The sequence below is a fragment of the Protopterus annectens genome, chromosome 6.part0, assembly GCF_019279795.1.
Source record: "Protopterus annectens isolate FY-2018-M chromosome 6.part0, PAN1.0, whole genome shotgun sequence".
In the NCBI taxonomy this organism is placed as follows: Eukaryota; Metazoa; Chordata; order Ceratodontiformes; family Protopteridae; genus Protopterus; species Protopterus annectens.
This window is the reverse complement of record NC_056737.1, coordinates 463,611,352-463,631,745: the sequence shown is the minus strand read 5'-3', so window position 1 is coordinate 463,631,745 and position 20,394 is coordinate 463,611,352. Positions and strand designations below refer to the sequence as shown.

The 20,394-nt window shown below is 35.9% G+C and overlaps 1 protein-coding gene across 1 annotated transcript; it reads left to right on the top strand.

Annotated features, from left to right (window-relative positions):
• The first annotated feature begins 549 nt into the window (after positions 1 to 549).
• Positions 550 to 10,452, top strand: RHOV (ras homolog family member V). The gene is made up of 3 exons (XM_044074195.1): positions 550 to 1,037; positions 4,250 to 4,308; positions 5,542 to 10,452. Exons 1-3 carry the CDS (start codon positions 806 to 808, stop codon positions 5,968 to 5,970), a joined length of 720 nt encoding a protein of 239 aa, XP_043930130.1. The 5' UTR covers positions 550 to 805; the 3' UTR covers positions 5,971 to 10,452.
• Positions 10,453 to 20,394: the final 9,942 nt, after the last annotated feature.

Below are 20,394 nucleotides of genomic sequence, written 5' to 3'. Positions count from 1 at the left end.
CATATACTGAGTTGTCAGCGGGTGGTCTCAGCTAAACATAGAACCTTAATACTGACTGTGTTCCTCACTATTGGGTGTTTTCTGCTGCTATGTTCTAAAGAAGATGTGAAGTGTAACTCTTCTTTAACAGGCTTCATAACTTGAGACTGAGTGTTTGGCTGTATTCTTGTGAAATTATTTAGGAGTATTAATATCTGCATGAGGTGAGGTGAAGAGGATCTAAAATACAGGAAGGTAGTACTTAGGGAATGAAAGAAACATTGTAATTAAATCATTTTATTTGCCTGCCCAGGTAAATGTACAGTTTGCATCTATTGCCACACAATACCTCCCAGATAGTGTGTGAAGTGTTAAGTTGCTACTTGGAAACAAATAGTGTTAGTCAAAAAAAAAAAAAAAGTCCCTGCATCTTTTGAAAGAAGGAAACAGCTTTAAGTGTTTGCATAGGTGAGGTCATGAAAAGGATTTGTTCTAATGGATCAGGTTGCTTTTGGGAGTGGCTATGCAAAGCAGTCCTTTTCTTATCACCTGCTTACTTCAGGCTGGCTCATTACAGAAAGTCTTACATAGCAGTAAGACAGGAACTGACGGAATGAGGACATTTACAGCTCCTATTTGCATTGGCATCAGAGAGGTGTGCTGAGAAACATAAAAGCTGTGACAGTCTGTCAGGCTTTTGCAAAGAAAACTGCACCATCAAGAACATTGTATATTGTGAAGATTTATGCTCCAGTGCAACATTTTGGGATTATCCTGTCTTATTCCTGCTAATTACTGGAAGATTGTATAGCAACTAAAAAGCAACATGCCACCACAGGAAGTACATGATTATCAAAGACATTCTGAAGTGGTGCCCAGGGCCAGGGTCTGCTCCAGCCTGAAGAGGGAGTCACAGTGCAGACAGAGGGATTCTGAGACCCAGATAAAGTGTGTTTTAGTAGGAGATGGAGCAGTGGGGAAAACCAGCATGATTATTAGTTATACCACAAATGGATACCCAACAGACTATGAGCCAACTGCTTTTGATAACTTCTCAGGTAAGACCCACAGTTGAAACAATTAGTACACATGTAGTAATTTGTGGTTCAGAAACCAGTACAAGATCAAGTCTTACTCAAAATGACAAGGTCTGAATAACCATGGAATTCATTTTGTTCATTAATAATTTTGTGAATTACAAATGTCTGTTAACTTGAGTACTGTAGCCTGTTCTATATCCTGTAATGTTTACTGTAGGAAAACAAAGATAAAAGTCAAAAGCAGGAGGAGTTGATTTATCAAGAATATAGTTTTAATTTAACTTCATTGATTCCGATAAGCCTATCCACCTTTTTGCATGGAAAACATAAGATGAGTACTTGAATGAAAGCAACTTTGTCAGGACACTGAAGGAAATTGCTTAGTCTTTATGAAGTGCAACAGGATTTTTAACTCTTGCATTGTGACTTGAAGAATGGCCCATACAGAGAATAGACAGATGGGGGAAGAACATTTTAATATCTTATCTAAATCTATCAGTCCCACAAAAACAAATGGTGCTTCTGTTGAGTCGTATCCATTCTCCATGCCAAATATGCAGTGTTAATGTTATATTAATTCAAGTGCCTGCTGTGAGGATGGTATCTAGAATTAATTTTGACATTGCAGCTTCTTTTCAACTTTTAGTGATACAGTATGTTACAAGGACATGGTGCTTACATTGTATTGTTCATGCATGCCTCAGAATGCATATGATATAATAATCACAAGTCCACACCAATATTTTTTTTTAAATGTTCAAATGCTTAGCTTATTCCACTTATGTCCCTTGTTGCAGTTTTGGTAGTTAGGTCACTGATTTGCACCATTTCCTTGTATCTACTCAATGCTGGGTTCCAGAGTTGCCATAATATAGCAGTGTGCCATGTATACTTTTTAACAGACCAGGAAAAGAAGACCTGTGAACAGGTGGTTAAGGATAGGGGCTACTCAGTAGTTTTATTGTGTAGTCACAAGTTGTTGACCCCTGAGAATCAATGCCCCTCATCTCACATTAAAGAATACTTCTAAGTGCTAGTCTTTGTCCACATTGTTAACAAATGAATTAAAAAGGGAAAAGGGAGCAACATTTTGAAAGTCAAATGATTTAACTGAAGGAGTATGGTAAAATCTCAACCTTAACTTGTATACTGATATATCATTCAAAGAAACACTTAAAACACACACACACACACACACACACACACACACACACACACACACACACACACACACACACACACACACACACACACACATATATATAGTGGTGCAGGGGCGCTGCACCTTTAAACTTCAATGTGGGGGCAAGGCACTGTGGGAGTGAACTGTGCCTATCTACCTCTAAATGTACCAGGTATACTAACTGACACTTGGGAGTAAACAAAATACCAATTTTTATTAGAACATGCATACAATCATTTATTTTATTCATTTGCATTGTCTTACACTTGATCCACTATTTATCACCTTTTGTTAAGGTGGCCAAACTTGTAGGTCCATTTTGTTGTAATCTAGGAATACGATGCAAGAATTAAACTGTAGATGTGAAACAAACACACAGCAAGCTCTAATATGAATGTCTAAAAGTGATGTACAACAGAGCTAATACGACAAAAGCTACCACTGGAAACAATGTCTATACAATGTAAAGTGAAAAGGCTACTGCAAGTGTTCCCCTGCAGGGATCCAGATTATATGAGGGGTGGGAAGGAAGAAGAGAGAGAGAGGTGTTTTAGGGGAGGAAGCAGAAGAGTAAAAAAAAGCAGACTATGTTTTTTGTAGTCCAGTCAAATACTATTATGCAATTAAAAATCAGTTTGCTTGTCTTGAAAACGTTAATTCACACCATGCAGAATTAGTGCTTTCTGTATTATCCTGATGTTGCTTTTAGCTTGTGAGCGAAAAATTAGTCATAAATCAATACATGTGGAAAGACAGCTTTATTAACCAGACCTTACTCCCACTTCCTCATCCATTTTAACAATTGTGCATTAAAGTGATTCATTTGACACCGTAGTCTCAAGTAACTAAAACTGCTAATTTCCTTGGACGCAATGACACATCTTTAGGAATATCATGTAGATATCTATAAAACAAAGTACATGAACTTTAAACCTGGTTCAAATTTGCAATATAATGTTGACAGGCATGCTAGTACAATTGTATTCCCATTATTGTTAGCATACTGTAATAATATAATAATGACAATGATGATGATAATAATAATCATCATATACATATTTGTTTGGAATTAAACTCATATGGACCTTTAATAGTACAGGAATGTTGGTTCTCACACCTGTAGGCTCCCCTACTGAAAGCTAATTTAATTTCACTGTATTTTATATGCAATTTCCTGTATTTCCATTAAAAACTACTGTCCGGGTGTGTGGTCTAGTAACTTTATATAAAGTCTTGAAGTGGAATAAGGCATCATAGACTGAGAAATTAGTTCAGGATGGAGTCATGTCTATATTTATGTATGTGGTGCAGTGCAACACACTCGTCGTTGCATAAATGTACTGTGCATACACACACACACACACACACACACACACACACACACACACACACACCGATATGTCTATATTTGCATCATATATATAAATGTATGTGTTTTTTATATGTATATGTGTGTATATATATATATATATATATATATATATATATATATATATATATATATATATATATCTTCTTACACACACATATATACACACACACATATATATATATGTGTGTGTGTGTGTGTGTGTGTGTGTGTACGTATATCTATATATATAGATAGCTCGATAGATAGATATGTTTATATCGCTGTACACACACAAATTTTATTTCTTTTTTAGTAAACATTTTCTTTAGCTGAATAAGGCCCTCTAGGCACAGATGCCTCTTGTCTTTTTTCAGTTGTGACATTGCAGTTATCTGTTTGGTAATTTGTTCAGTCTCCTGCACTATACATTTAGAAGACTAAGGAAATGAAATCCATGTATATTGAATGTATTCACATCATCCTGCTGCAATTATTTGTTCTGCATTACTTCCTGACCAAATTGTGTCAGACCATATGCATAGTGCACAGTGCTCACACAGAATGTACTGAACTGATGTGCCATGCTTAATAATTGTAGATAAGCAATTCACCACATAATAAATGCTGTTGCAGTGGTTAACTATTGCATAGTAACCAACATTTGCATTTAACACATATATACATTTTATGTTGCAGTTATCGTTCAAGTAGATGGTGCCCCCCTGCGGATCCAGCTTTGTGATACTGCAGGACAGGTAAGCGCATTTTCATTTTGGAAAAAAAAATGTTTTGTTGTTAGCTAATTTGAAAAAAAATTTTTTGGGTGGGGGCAGAAGGGGGGGGGGCTATTTACTATAATTACAGCTGTCATGTGCAGGTTCCAGCAGAAGTATCACCAAGATCTTGTGCAAACTCAAAAATATCAGCTACAGGTATATGGGTCATTCTGAGTATTTTCAAGTAGTATAGTTATTTTAATTTTGCCAGCACATTACATGACTAGAAAATGACTGCCTTGTTATTTAACACCTTTGCTATTTTCACTGTAGTAATTAGCATTACATACAAACAGTAACATAGCATGTAAGGGGACTGTCACTTTCCAAACCCACCTGTAGTTTTAGAATGCTTCTAAAAATCATAAAATTATCAAATCAAGTTTACAACAAGCAGGGTTTAATCCCATGTTGTAAGAAATTCAGTTGCAAGACAGTGAAGTTCTGTTACAGGATTGTTGATTTGCATTTTTCTGAGAGAAGATTTTAGACAAGCCCAATGCACTCCCACACTCCTGCTACTTATTTCTACTAAATCCAATATTGCAATTAGTCAGAGAAAAGAGAATACTCCAAGAACACAGATATCAGACTTGGTAATTATAAGTCTGCATTTTCGTTCATTCAGACTCACTGTTCCAGGACTTGCATGAACAAATGGTTTTATCTTCTGACTCACTCCTGAAAAAGCAATTAATTAAATAAATGAAACAAAACATTTCTGATCTCAACTGACATGCCTGAGTAATTACAGATTAGGGGAGCAGGCTGTAGACTTGCTATGGAACTGCATTTTCTCTCCCTCACAAACACACAACCACACATAAACACAACCATGCATATGTTCCTCATCATTTATCCTTGTGTTTACAAAGTAGAAGCAGAACAATTTCTTAGTAAAAGCTTCTGTTAATATCCACAGTTTAAAAGTCTTCATTGTGCCACTGCAGGCTTTATCAGTTCTGCTCCAGAAATGCCTGTTTCACCATTCCCTCCAATGCCCTGTACTGATGGCATCAGAGGGTAAATACTAATGGACAACTTTTCACTCTAAGTAAAGAAATGCAAATAAATTGGTGTGGATAGCCCCAAGTAGGTTTTCATAGTACTAGAGCATTTTGTAAACATGCTTAACTCTGTAAGAATGATTTATGAAAGCATTTTTTTTCTTTTGAAATGTATTTATTTATTTTTCAAATTTTTATCCATCAGGAAGAATTTGAATTTCTACGATCATTTTGTTATCCTGGGACAGATGTCTTCCTTGTGTGCTTCAGTGTAGTAAACCCGTCTTCCTTCCAGAATGTTGTTGAGAAATGGATTCCAGAGATCCGTGCCAAAAATGCCAGAACTCCCATAATCTTAGTTGGAACACAGGCAGACCTAAGAGATGATGTGAAAGTGCTCATCAAACTGGACCGATTCAGGCTCAAGCCTGTTCCTGAGACCCAAGCACGTAATCTTGCAGAAAAGATCCGTGCCAGGGCATATGTTGAATGTTCTTCACTTACCCAGAAAAATCTCAAGGAAGTATTTGACACTGCAATCCTTGCTGCCATTGAGCACAAGGCACGCTTAGAGAAGAAGATGAGTGTCCGGTTGTCTAAAAGTCGCTGGAAGAAATATTTCTGCTTTGTGTGATTATTTAAGGCACAAACATGTAATAATAAGACAGTATGTGTAATGCATTGCTAAGCACCAAGGAGCAACCTGAGATGGCCAGTGACTTGGAAGCTTCTGGAGAAGGACTAGACTTGTACTGGTCCTGCATGGAGGAAGCTGATAGCTGCTTACTTGTCCAGAGTATAAAGGGCTTGCAAGTCAACAAGATGAATGTAGCTTGTGTCCAAAGCTGAAGATTTCCTGTACTGGACAAGTCACCATGACTGATACAGAGGCAATGTACATATCATAATGTTTCAGTGATGAACTGCTTTAAAAAGAACACGATCAAACTGAACTCTGAATTGTATTGATCTTCTAAATAAGACATGTTTTTATAAATGACTTTGGTACAGAAAGCCCCCATGGTCCTTTGTCTTATGACACACACTATGCCTGTGTATATTTGTAGCTGCCTTTAGCACCAATTGGCAACTATTGCTGTGCAGTGGGTTGTGTCTACCTACCACATGATGGTAATGGTGTATGTTAAAATACTTATAATAGTACTTAATTTGGAATGACCAGTACATTATTTCCACAGAATGATGCCTGGTAGAGGTGGGGAAGGGTTACTAGATCAGAAAGTTCCTGAAGACAGTGTCAGTCTTGATTTTGATTATGTTGGGAAATAACTACCTCCAAAGACATTGCAGTGATTAGAGGCATGGCAATGTTTGGCTTCTTCCACCACTTTTTGACCTGTCCTAAATCTAGAGTGGTGATGCACATGGCATTGTTGTCAGCAACAGTGATGTCTAAAATGTTAATGGCCAAGTCAATAGTTACGATTTTTGTTCAGCTAATGAGAGCAAAATTAGGCACAAAATATCAACCATTTTTGTATATACAGTTTGATTTAGAGGTAATTCGTAGTGTGCTGGTCTGCCTTTAATTCATAAATAGAAATACTTGCTTTGATAGTACTCCCTTTATTGAGAACAGCAGAATAACCACTGTAGGAAAAAGTACAGGAAATGTCACTTTAACCTCTTTATAGTGTCAGTTAGTGTCTGCTCTTAATTGTTTACCTTTTCCTGCCTAGTGTTTGCACTATCAATTTATAAACAAGCACATCCTGGGTGACTTGAATGTTGAGAACAATTCATTACCACTAAGTCAGGAAAGTCGCTTTCATATTCTTTAAAGGTTGCATAGCTAACCAATGACTTTTCTGAGAAATCTGTAGCCAAATATCTAGAAATAATACATAGTAAAATTCTTTCAGCCTGTCATTTATGTTCCTGGAAGCCAAGTAAAAAATATATTTTTTATTAATTTCAGATATTTTTTTCTCTCTTTTGCTGGCTTTACAAGTTCTTTTAACTGCTTTTGAATCACTTTCCTCTTAGCAATGCAGTACCTAATATGTTTGTTTTCAAACGTGAGGTCTGATGCATCTTCAGATATGCAGACTAAACCAGCAGAGACTCATTTCGTAGTATCATACGTGGGCAAACTGCAAGGATAAACCCAAAATGTGAGAGGCAAGGATAAACCCAAAATGTGAGAGCTAGATAACAGCAGAAGCAGCAGTTTAAGACAAGCTATCGTAAGGCAAAATGAACAAGTGAAATGTTAGGATATTACAGGTTCTGGATGATGCAGGTTCTAGCCAAACCAAGGGAGTGATTCATTAACAGTAGGCTGACCAAACACAGTGGACTGACAACAGTGACATTTTAAAATGGTTCAGTATGGGATATGCACCCTGCAACACATATTAAACGTAACACTCAACGTCACACGCAGTTGCTGCTGCTGTTTGACATTCATGTTTCAGGCAAGTTACCTTTTTAGTTAATTCATACAGCATGTCATTTACTTCTCACTCACTTGAAGAAAAGGATATGGAGAGGCAAACCCTTCTAAGGCAAACCATATAGAATCTGGCTGGATATGATGGCGTTTGAATTAATGTGCTTAATAAACATAATTGGAAGAAAAAAAAACTTTTAACTCTAGACCAAATGCTAAGTAGCATTGCAAGGTTATAAAGATGACCAGTGGATTAAGGAGAAAGTCATTTGCAATTTTTGCCTACTTATTTTGTGACCTAGTTAGGTCCCTTTAGAGTTTGTATAGCATATTCATCATTGCCAAAGAATGGGCTATTTATAGTGCAGAAAATTTAAAAAATTATAACATTGAAAGAGTGATATATGTGGTAAGAAAGATATTAGACGATGAACTATAATGTAATGAGTGCAGAAGTATCCGTGGTATTCACAGAGCTTGACTTACACGAGGCAAATCTGGATGGTATTTTAAGTGTGATACAGTTTTTTTAGGCTACACTAGGGAGGTATAAGAAACTGTGCCACATTTACATCAGCTGCAGAGGGTCATAGCAAGTTATGAAAGTTTTGAGGGGTGGTGATGATGATCACAGGGTGAAGTAAATGATAGATGGAGTAAATTAAATATGGTAGAACAGGCTATTATGTGGGATAGTCTTATGTCAGAGTGGGTTATGTGAACAGAAAACTGAAACAATTTACCTCTTGAAAATGCTTTTGAGATTAAAAAAAGAAGACTGCTGAAAGGTTCTAATTGTTGCTGCTGGCTATATATAGGGAATTCCTTTAAAACAGTAGTTCTGACAAATCTCAGTCTAAGTTCAGATCATCTAAAAAGAAAATGTGCTCTGTGATTAGTCTTGGTTACTTGGGGATTTCTGACTAATTCAATCCAGTGGCATTGAACAAAAAAGCTAAAAGTAGGTGAGCAATGTAAGGGGAGACTAACAGAAATTTAACAGGTTGATGTCATTTCTGAGACAGTTTCACATTTCTTTTTGTTTTCTTTAACTACCTTCAAATATCTTTAATTTGCTTGAAACTCCCTGTCTGTGATAACAATTCTGTTAGTACCTCTGGCAGCACCTAATGATACAAGTTTGAGATATTCTTTCTGTGTAGACATACTAGGAATGTTTTTATTCTGTTAGGATTAGCTAGGGAAATTATTTTATGGCCAATACAAGAGGGCTATTCAAATGAATATGGCAAGTATAGGCTGTCTTTGCTTTTACATTTATGTTTTGTTAACTAAATCATTAGCTGGAGAGGCACTTCTGCCATCCTTCCAGAAACCTTTCCTACCTTAAATTAGATATGAAAGCTAAGCTCTTAATAGCATGGCTTGACATCCTATCAGATACCAATCTAATCACTTTTTGCTGTTGAGGTGAGACTGACACTCAGATGACTGGTTCTGGATGCCAGAATGATACTGCATTTATATGCCAGAAGAAAATAGCGGGGCAAAAAGGAAGAGAGGTATAAAGAGTACTATTAGTATGTTTCAATACTCCATGTTGGTGGTGTAGCATGTTAAACCAGCTTAACTTGCCAGTCCTGTATACCTGACCTGGAGGCAACACTCATGACAGCGCAGGTGACTTGCAGTAAGGTGAGAAATAAGCTAAAACAACTTCAGTGCACGTGTACATTTACAGGAGTTAATTTTTAAAATCCCAGTTCCTGGCTGTTAGTTTATAATGAAATTAAAAGTCTGCTTGTCTGTCAAGTTGTTACATGAGTTTTATTACTTTAGAAATCACACACTGTATGGGTGTGCACCTAGATCTCACACACCTAGATTATGTGAAAGGAGGTGCTCTCATGAAACAGACCTGCTGTCCCACACCTACAACTCTTTCACTGTTGTGCATCAAATTTCTATGTTTTGTATTATGTACTAGATCAAAGCTAGTGAGAGAAACTGACTCAAGTGAAAAATGCTTGTTTGAAAGGATGCTAAAGATGCATAGAATGGACTGGTTTTGTACAAACGTCCATATATCCAAGCAGTATAGTCTGACATGGCTAGATTTGATACAGGGCTATTTTCAGATTTTGAGTAAACTGTGTTTTACAGTATGTTCCTGTCTGTACTACCTTTATCATGGGAGCAGGTAGCACTACGTCATTGTTCCAGTAAATTAAAAAAGACGGATAGACTGGCTTACTGTCAGTGACCTGCTCAACAGTTGAAGTGAACACTTAATATGTGGTTAGAAATGCTTTTTTGTTCTCTGCACAGCTCATGTAACTCCCTGCTTTATATGTCATACTAAACATGAACTGACTGTATCCCATTCTCCTTGTTATTTCTGCCTTAAGCGTTTCTGTCCTGTATACTGCCCAAACGGGCACAACATTAACTGACTTAAGGCATCATATGTTTTGCTTCCAGTGGAAGCTTGTGCTCAGGTAAATGTCACAGTAGCTGGACTTCTTAGTGCTGTGTTTAAATTAACTATCAGCAGACACACAACAGAGTTGTGATGTTTTCTGATAAATTCTGAGCATTTTCTTCTTGAAGGAGAGGCTGTATTATAGTATGTTGTTTTAACATAAGTACTGAGCTCAAATGATTATTTTATTCTTTTATTGTTATTTGTGCCATTCTGTGCGTTGCTTTAACATTTGAATAAATAAATAAAAAAAACAGCAATGTTGTGTTGTTGTGTTTGTACCTAGAAGGACTAAAGTCCTAAATGGAAAGTTCAGAAGCATGTTATTCATTCAGGTTGTTATACAGCACACTGTTTGTCAAGGGAAACTCCTGGTAAGAAAATATCTGTCCATCTGTGTGCATTTTTATGCATTCTTTTTGTAAAGCACATAACCGAAGGAGCCATGCCATTATACATTTAAAAATGTGCTTTTGTAATCCCTACTCTGGTAAAGTGATCAGTGACCAGTTTATATCATTATATTCAAGGCTTCAGTGCTAATGGACTCGCTTGAAAACATTACATTTACAAAGACCCAACTACCAATAAAGTTGAATTGGTCATGAATTTCAGTAATTTTCTAGAACATGGGGCAGAAGTGGCAACAAACCAAACATTTGCCACTTTCAAAGGTTTAGAAGACTTAAGTGTTCTTTTCTTACTCGTTTTATTTGCTGTATAGATGCGTGGACTGAATTATATGCTATGTCTTTTGTTTATATTGTGTATAAATGTGTATAGCTATATATTTATTGCACTGTTACCTCATAAAAACTGTTGCTAGCAGTTTTCATCTGTATAAATTGTACTAGTAAATATTTCCTTTGTTTTATCAAAAGGCGTATTTTATTACTAGATTTCCAGCCTGTTTGACAAACACTAGTAATGTAAGCTCTGACAGTGTGCTGTAAGGTTTTTCAGCTATGCCCTTCATTACATTGTCGTCGATCATATATTTGTTTTATTACTTGCCATCTGATGATAGAACGTTTACAGGTGTGACACATAGTGAGAGACAAATGAACACAAAATGTGTTAGTAACTATGTGTAGGGTATTACAGGGGACAGAAGAAGCTTTTGGAGCACGAATAAAAAGAGTTCCAGACCTGTGGAAAACAGATTTATTATAAAGTAACCAAAATAAGCACAGGTCTAATATCTTGTCTTTATGTGGTTACATTCTGTAATCAGTCACATTACTATAAGTGTGCTTGATTGGTAATAATAGCTCACGCAGATGTAAAATATCCCATGGCACCCATCAAAAAGAGTAGGGGTTCTTTATTTATATACAAAAATAATCATATTTACAAAATGTTTCTATGTTTACAAATATGTATGTTTGTACAAATATATAAATATACAGATCTGTTTGCACATATTCATAGTTTCCTATATAATTATGCTAAATTTTCATCTTTATTAGACCCTCACTCCTTTTTCCATAACCACCATCTGATTTTACTTAATAGCTGTGGTGGTGGTGCTGTGGTAGGGTTGTCGCCTCATAGCAAGACGTTGTCCTGTTCAATTCTCAGCTGGAGTGCCTTTCTGTGTGGAGGCATACGTGAATGGGGCATGCCTTCGTTGAAGGTTGTGCATCAGGGCTGGGAACCTAGTACGTAAAAATCCACTACCAATCATTAGCGGACCGGAGTTCTGCTGTGGTGACCCCTAACCGGGAAAAGACACAAACAAACAAATTGTTGCTAAAATCCACTTACCATTAAACATAATTTCATTTATTCTTTCATTTCATATAACCATTATAACATAAAGTAACTTTTTATATGTCCTTTTAACATATTCTTTACTTCCGTTCTTATAATATCCACATTTAATCATATCCATATTTATTTTGCCTACTTGTTTTATGTCTTCAAAAAATCTTCTTTACATAGTTTTCCCCATAACTTTTTTTAGTCTTTTACATTTCAAAAACACACATTCCTTAGTTTCTTTTTCTTCTTCTTGACAATGTAAATATATTCTATCACTTTTCTTTTTATATGACATATTCCTTTTACTTGCAATTTATCTTTTACCATTGCCCCAAAAAAATCTTGACATTTAATTTCTGATTACACCATTCACTTCTTATTTTTATATCTTTAATTTTATTCATCTGTTAGATTTCCATGGTTTTACATATTAATGTTTTATCATTACATTTTTATACCATACTTTAATATCTTTTTCTATATCATCAGTTTTTATTTTCTACAAAAATATTTTTTTTCTTGGTAGCATTTTATTTCTTCATTTATACACACTTTTACTCTTTTTTGCCATATCCCAAAATTTATCGTACTTACATTTGTAAAGTTTTACTACTAGTCTCTTATTTTTTTCATTTATCTACTTTCACACTTTGTACAAATCTAATAAAGCAGCATATACCACTGGGTTAATTAACCCAAGCCTCTTTCTTTATTTACATAAAAAACTCCTCTTTTTTACTGAGATTAATCTAGAACCCCATATAAATGAAAAAAAAAATGTCTGCAATCATTTCTTTTCAAATACTGTTGGCAACATAAATACACTTTCTAAGTATGCTACTTTTCCCATCAGTAACTTTAACACTTTGTACAAATTTAATGAAGCAGCATATACCACTGGGTTAATTAACCCCAAGCCTCTTTCTTTATTTACATAAAAAACTCCTCTTTTTACTGAGTTTAATCTAGAACCCCATATAAATGAAAAAAATGTCTGCAATAATTTCTTTTCAAATACTGTTGGCAATATAAATACACTTGCTAAGTATGCTACTTTTCCCATCAGTAGTGAATTAAATCAAATAAGCCTTTTTTTCTGAATGATTACGTTCTCCAAAAAAGACGTTTGTTTTAGTTTTTCTATTGTCTTTCCCATGAATTCTACTTGCACCTTTATTCCCAAACTTTATACCTAATACAGAAATTTCATTAATTGTAAAATATATACCCCTGATCATTGTTACATAACCTACACATTTACTTTTCCCTTTATTTAAAGCAATCCCTATAATCTCCACTCATTTGTGCAAATTATTATTTCTTTTATCCACATTGTGTTTTGACAATTAATACGTTATCTGCATTTGTTAAGAAAACTGGAATTCTTAACCCTTCAGGCATTATATACACCACCTCCTTCATTTTGTAATTTATTTCACATACTATCCCATTCATAACTAATGCAAAGAGTATACAACTTATTAGACATACCTGTTTTACATTACTCTTCATATGTACCTCTTGGCTTAACCAGCTATTTACAAGTATTTTTACTTTATTATTACTATATGCTGACATGCATAATTTCCTAAGTTTCTCACTTATATTATATTCTTTCATTATTACCCATAATATTTCATGTCTGGGTGTGTCAAATGCCTTAGTAAGGTCTCCTATCATGATTTTCACTTCTTCTTTTCTCTTAATATCATCTACAGTTTCTCTATCATTAATAAGTCTTGACAACCCTTCTCTTTTATACTATATATGCTATCTTCCATAATATTTACCATTTTAGATTCAAATCTGTTTTGTATTATTTTCATAAAGATCTTATAAGTATTATTATTTAATACTACTGGTCTCCATTTTGTAATTATTTTATCTTTCTTCTTCTATATGAATTTAAGTACTCCACTACATAATTCTTTATACAAAAACTTCATTTAACCATTGATTCAAAATCTTTAAAAACATTTTTCCCAGTCCCTTAAATGTTTATACATTTCATACCCTATTCTATCTGGGCTTGCAGCTGAATCTATATTTACTTGTCCTAATACTTCATCTAGCTCATTTAAAGAAATCACCTTTTCTGACTTTTTAGTCCCTTTTTCTGTTAACTTTTTACTTTCCACATTTTTCACTACCTTTTTTAGATTTTCTTGTACACGTACTGCACAATTCATAATATTTTCCTGAGTTCTTTCTATTCCTCCTTTTACATTTTATTTCTCTCATTACACTACTATCTTCCTTTACTAATCTGCTTAAATAACTTGATAATTCTCTTTTTTCTTGTAAAACATATCTTTGCTTATATAACAATTCTTGTATTTTTTCTTGATTACTTTCATATATTTCTTTTTCTTTGTCAAAGTACTTTCTATCATTATCTTATAATCTTCCAATGCATCATTATATCTTCTTTTATATTTTTCTTTCTCTACTTTTCTCACATCATATTGCATTTTTCCTTAAATATTACACACCATTCAGACCAATTTTTATAAAATGTTCTCATAGTAGCATGATCTTTCCATAACTGTATTACTTATCTCTTTTTTTCTTCATTCCATGCTTTCTCGTTTATCTTTTTTTATTCCTATGCTTATTTTATATATTGCTTGTTTTCTTTTATCTCTAGCAATACAGCAAGATAATCAGAAAATCCTGTTTCAACTACCTCGTATTCTATAACAAAACCTTCTGATACTATAAAATAATATGTTTCAGTTCTATATAGGGTTGCCACTGTTTTAAATGCCCAAAGTGGGACATTTTTGGTGCAAATGTCAGATTTTGCAGGGTGAGACATACCCATGGCCAGTACAAAGGACAGCATTTCACTTTTTTGCTTTAAATAAAAAAATATTCTTGTAGCATTTTAGTTGCTTATTCTGTTTATTAATAACATTTAGGGGTTTCAGATACAGAATAACTGTTTTATGCAACTATTACATAAAATATAGGAAATAATTTTGTCCTAAAATCTCAGGACATTTGCCATTTTTACAATTTTTTTGCAGGACACAACTGTCCAAAGAGGGACTGTCCCTCGCAAAGTGGGACAGGTGATAACCCTAGTTCTATACATGCCCCTTTTGTAAGTCCATGAATTTTTGTCCCAAAGTTTTAACTTACCACATCTTATCATTTCTAACAGTTTTCTTATATCATTTCCTTTCTTTTTACACTTGCCTCCTAAATCACAATTAAAGTGTCCCATTATTATAATATTCATGTTCATCACTACATAGCCTGGGATTCAATGATGCCTCATCATTCTGAGTGAACAGACAATGCAGACATAACTTGTACCTTCTTCTTCCTAATTTTAGTTTTCCTACTGATATTCTTTCAGCTTTACGTACTGACAGGGATTCATCAAGGTTACCACAAAGTGTAGACTACATGAACGCTTAGTGTAATCTTTCTGAGTGACTAGAAAGCACAAAAATGTGATAGGAATGTTCTTGAATACATAGGGTCATAGGATCATAGGAGGTTACTAAGCTAATGGTCCTGAGGCCCTTACAAGCCTAGCCAAGAGTTTTTCCCCAAAAAGAGACCTCAGTCAGGACATCTCGCCTCTGTCAATGAGGGACACATATTGTGTACACTTAGTGTAGGCTTTATTGAGTCTGACCCATAGTCTAAATCTGATGAAATAAGCTTTTCCTTTCTTTACAGTTAGTATAAGACTACAATGCTATAATTCTGTAGGCTTGTTCTTTCAATTTTAAATCTACAATTGGCAATCTTCCCATTTTTGCTAAAGGCCTTTGATACCATTCCTCACTCAGGAATCATAGAAAAACTCACTAAGCTAGGCATCAACCCCTATATCACTAGATGGGTTGCAAGCTGGCTCACAGGTAGAATCTACAGTGTGAAAGCAGCTGACTCCAAGTCAGACTGCCGACCAGTCATGAGTGGAGTCCCACAGGGTTTGGTTCTGGGTTCTCTCCTATTTGGTTTCTACTTCTCTGAAGTCTAGACCAACATGAAGGGACTCTGGCTGACAAAGTTTGCAGACGATTGAAAGCTTGGAGCTATTATTAACTCCCCAAGTGGTGTTGACATCCTACAGAAAGGCCTCACTGAGACCAATGACTGGTGTCAGAACCATGGCCTTAAACTCAATGCCAAAAAATGTGTCGTCATCCCATTTGGGAAAAACCTGGTTCCCATGAATTACCACATCAATGGTAGTCCACTGAACACAGAAGGCATTATAAGAGATCTGGGAACACAGGTTGACGGCAACCTCTCTTTTGACCACCACATTGCCACTGTGGTCAGAAAGTTCTTCTATGTGGCACATCTCATTACTAAGGGTTTTGCATCCAGGAAGAAAGAGGTCATTGTCTCCCTCTACTCTTCTCTCATTAGGCCAATCATTGAGTACAGTGCCCATTTGGCATGTACCTCACTAAACACCTGCAACAACTGGAGAGGCCACAAAAGTACCTCACAAAGAGGATCCTAGGCCTTAAACATTTGTCCTATATGGACAGACTCAAAAAACTCCCAACTATTCTCTGTCTCATATTGTCTACTTAGAGGCGATCTCTGCTTGACTTACAAAGCCATGTCTGATCCAGATCTGTTAGAAATGCTACATCTAAAGAAATCAGAAGCCCTCCGCACCACATGCTCCAGAGACCTCAACATCATTACCATAATCAACAGAACATGCTGGAGGGACAGGTTCATAACCCAGAGACTGTCCATGCTATGGAAAAGACTTTCCATACATGTCAAGCAGAGCACCTCACTGGCTGTCTTCAAGAGAAATCTTGATAGGTGGATGGGAGATAGAAAATTCACCCCAGGGATCACTCCAGTGGCTCGACAGAGACACTGGGATCTAAGGCCGGGTGGCATGATGCCAGGTTAATACTGTGGGCTAGGCTTTTAAAGGCTCCAGGGCCATTAGCCTAGTACACACCTATGAACCTATAATATCTTTACTGTATTTCTACAGAATACAGCTTTTCCAGAACATCTCTCATTTCCCAAATTCCACATTATTTTCCTCCCCATAGTTTCTCTGTTTGTAATCTTTCTTCATTCATTAAAAATCTTGTATCTTCTAGTGTAATTATGTCTACATCACATATATTACACCACTCCAAAATTCCTATTCTTCTTACTATAGTCTTAATACTGTTCACGTTAACAGAAAGCACTCTGAAATGATCATTTTCCCATTTCCTTAGATCCATAGTTTTGTAAATTCAGAGCTAACTACTCGGCTAGCTTTCTTAATAGGCTAATTTAAGCCTAATCTATTTTCCTTCCCAAAGGTGAGAATCAAAATCTGTACCTTGTGTCTGTGAGTCAAACACCTTAACCATTATATCAACATCCAGTCTTTAGCCATATATATCCTTTTTCATCCATTTCCTACCTTTTTTATCTTTTGCACTTATCCCTTTACATTTTCTTTTTCTGCCTTTTACCATTTTACCAATATCATTCTTTTTCCCCTTTTACTTCCTCCCAGTTTATCTCTTCTTCATCACTTATTTCAGGACCTTCTCCTATACCTCTTTAGTATTTTTTCTCATTCAATATTTCATGTATTTTTACTACTTCTAAAATGTTTTCTCTTTGTTCATTTTCTTCTTTCTTTTCCCTAACCATTATTTTCATTTTTACAATCCACCCATGTGTCCAAGTTTGTTATATTTATAACATTTCAATTAACATTTTGCATCATGTCCTATTTCTCCACAAACATAACATTTTCTTTTGTCACAGTTACTTATTAAATGTCCTTCTTTTCCATAAAAAAAACATGTTTTAGGTTGTCCCCAGTATTTTGCAACACCCGATTCTCCTCCACATTTATCATGCTTGGTATATGTTTAATGTTTTCTCCTTCTATTTTTAACACAATATTACAATCCCAGACACCAGTCAATAAACCCCTTTTGTCATAAACTTTTGCAATGTCCAGTACTTCTTTACATAAAGCTTTCAAATGTCCTTGCAAAGTCTCTGTTTCTACCTCTGTTCAGAATTGTACATGGATCTTCCTTTTTGTTTCCTTCTTAAATACTTTTATTACATAAAGTATTTCCGTGGGTAGCAATCTTTCTATTTTCATATTCTCCAAGCAAAATTTCCATTGAAAAACAGTTTCACATAGAATGGCACAAAATGTTTGTTAATAACAATAAATGCTCTTACCTCATATGCTTTTACACCGAAAGGAGCTATTAAGTTGCCCATACTTTATACCTGTCCATTTCTTTGTTTTGTTTACTTTGAATCCTTACCATTTCATTTCCTTCTGCCTTATTTTCTGCTTCACCGCTTTTGCCTTCTTTTACTTTCTCTGCATATGTTTTCTTTTCCATCTCACCACTATTCTTCAGGATTGTCTCTACAGCCTCTTTTTGTATTTTCTCCATAATGTCCTCCCATGAAAAATCTACTTCATTTTCTGGCTCACTCTGCACACCATTTCTTTAAGTTAATTATCTTGCAACCCTCCCAACTGGAGGGCTGTAATTATACATTGATCATTTGCTGAGTCATCACCATCAAACAGGTTTCTTTGGAACAGTTCCTCAGAACCCTGCACACATTTTCTGGTCTCAATATTTGCTTTCTCCTTGATTTCTTTAACTACTCTATCACCTTCTTCTCCCTCCATTTGCCTCCTTGTTTCTCCGGGCCACCTCTCCTCCTGGAACAGAAACAGAAAGTGGTCCTCCAAAATGGGTCCCATTGACAAGAGTGATGAGTAGGAGAAGTTCCCAGATGCCCTAGCCAAATTTCTTTCAGTAGTAGAAGTACCACCTCAGATCTCCTCTGAAAAGAGGTCACTTGCCAAGTGAAGCTAACCTGGTCAACAAAAGAAGGAGAGATAGATAGATAAGATGTAGAGATAGATAGACAGACAGATAGATAGATAGATAGATAGATAGATAGATAGATAGATAGATAGATAGAAAATACATGCCGCGATGGTGCAGCAGTTGACATTGTCGCCTCACAGCAAGAGGTTCTCCCGTTCGATTCTTGGCTGGAGCGCCTTCTGTGTGGAGTCTGCATGTCCTCCCCACGGTCGAGTGACATTAAAGACATGCAGGTAGGTGCATGCATGAATGGGTTTGCCTTCTTTGAAGGTTGGGTGTAGGGCTGGCATCTCGGCACCATAAAAATCCACTGCCAATCATTAGCAGACCGGAGTTCTGCTGTGGTGACCCCTAACCGGGAAAAGCCGAAAGACAATTATAGTATCACTGCCTTTGATACTGAAGTGGAAATGGGTGAAGGTTGCAGATGATTTGGTAGATGATTGTGTTAAAAGACCACTTTGCTTCTGGGGGGTTGGAGGGTCACCATTTGCTTATGCATTATGAAGGGTTTGTGTTATAAACCAGTAATGCAAGTCAAGATTTTGATAACAAATATGAAGAAATCCCTTGGACAGAGTGAATGAGATGGGAATGGCTTGTGTGGTATTTGGTGGAAAGTATATCTTATTATTTTTGTCCTATTCCTTCACAAAGCTCTCAAACTTTCATCTCCAGAATGTGGAACACTGCTTCACATAATGTTTAGTATGTACCGTAGGGAGTCGATTATCAGAAACGTTAATTATCAGAACCAGCCTTCCTAAGTTTTCTGGTTAGAAAAATTAAAAAGTATGAATATGTAAACATTATAAGTATTTCCTTGAGCATGGTTTTTGAACTTGTAGACAGCTTGTGTGTGAAAAATATTCTTTATTGTCCATTGGAATCACTGAATGGTTAAAAAGTGGATTCCTGCATGCAGAAAAAAAATAAGATTTTAGATTCTTTTTGTCAGTTCAATTAAAAGTTTGATTATCTGAACAATTTGATTATCGGAACTACCCTAGATCCCAATTAGTTCGGATAATTGACTCTTTACTCTACTAACAAATTCAGGGCAGCCATGGTGGTGCAGTGGTTAGCATTATCACCTCACAGCAAGATGTTCTCTGGTTCGATCCTCGGCTGGGGTGCCTTTTGTGCGGAGTCTGCATGTCCTCCCTGTGGTCGCGTTTGTTTCCTCTGGGTGCTCCGGTTTCCTCCCACATCCCAAAGACATACTGCAGGTGGATTGGACACTCTAAACCTGCCCTAGGTGTGAGTACATGTATGTGTGTGTGTGGGTGCCTTCTGTGGAAGATTGGGCACTGGGCTGGCAACTCAACACTGTAAAACTCCACTGCCAATCATGAGCGGACAAGTGATCTGCTGTGGTGACCCCTAACCGGGAAAAGCTGAAAGAAGAAGACTCTACTAACAAATTCAACTGTGAAGCTCCCATTATGTTTATAACATGTTACTTTATACTCCTAAATTAATGTGATTTAATATTATTTCCAATTAATATTAGTTAAAAAGTCTTAAGAATGTAGACCCTTTCGATGTGGAACAGGGTGGAAT

What these genes read in the sequence shown, in the direction of transcription:
- RHOV (XM_044074195.1), top strand. Translation starts at nt 806, where the DNA reads ATGCCACCACAGGAAGTACATGATTATCAAAGACATTCTGAAGTGGTG. An exon ending in TGCTTTTGATAACTTCTCAG is followed by an intron (nt 1,038 to 4,249) that starts GTAAGACCCACA and finishes TTTATGTTGCAG; the next exon opens with TTATCGTTCAAGTAGATGGT. An exon ending in TTTGTGATACTGCAGGACAG is followed by an intron (nt 4,309 to 5,541) that starts GTAAGCGCATTT and finishes TTTATCCATCAG; the next exon opens with GAAGAATTTGAATTTCTACG.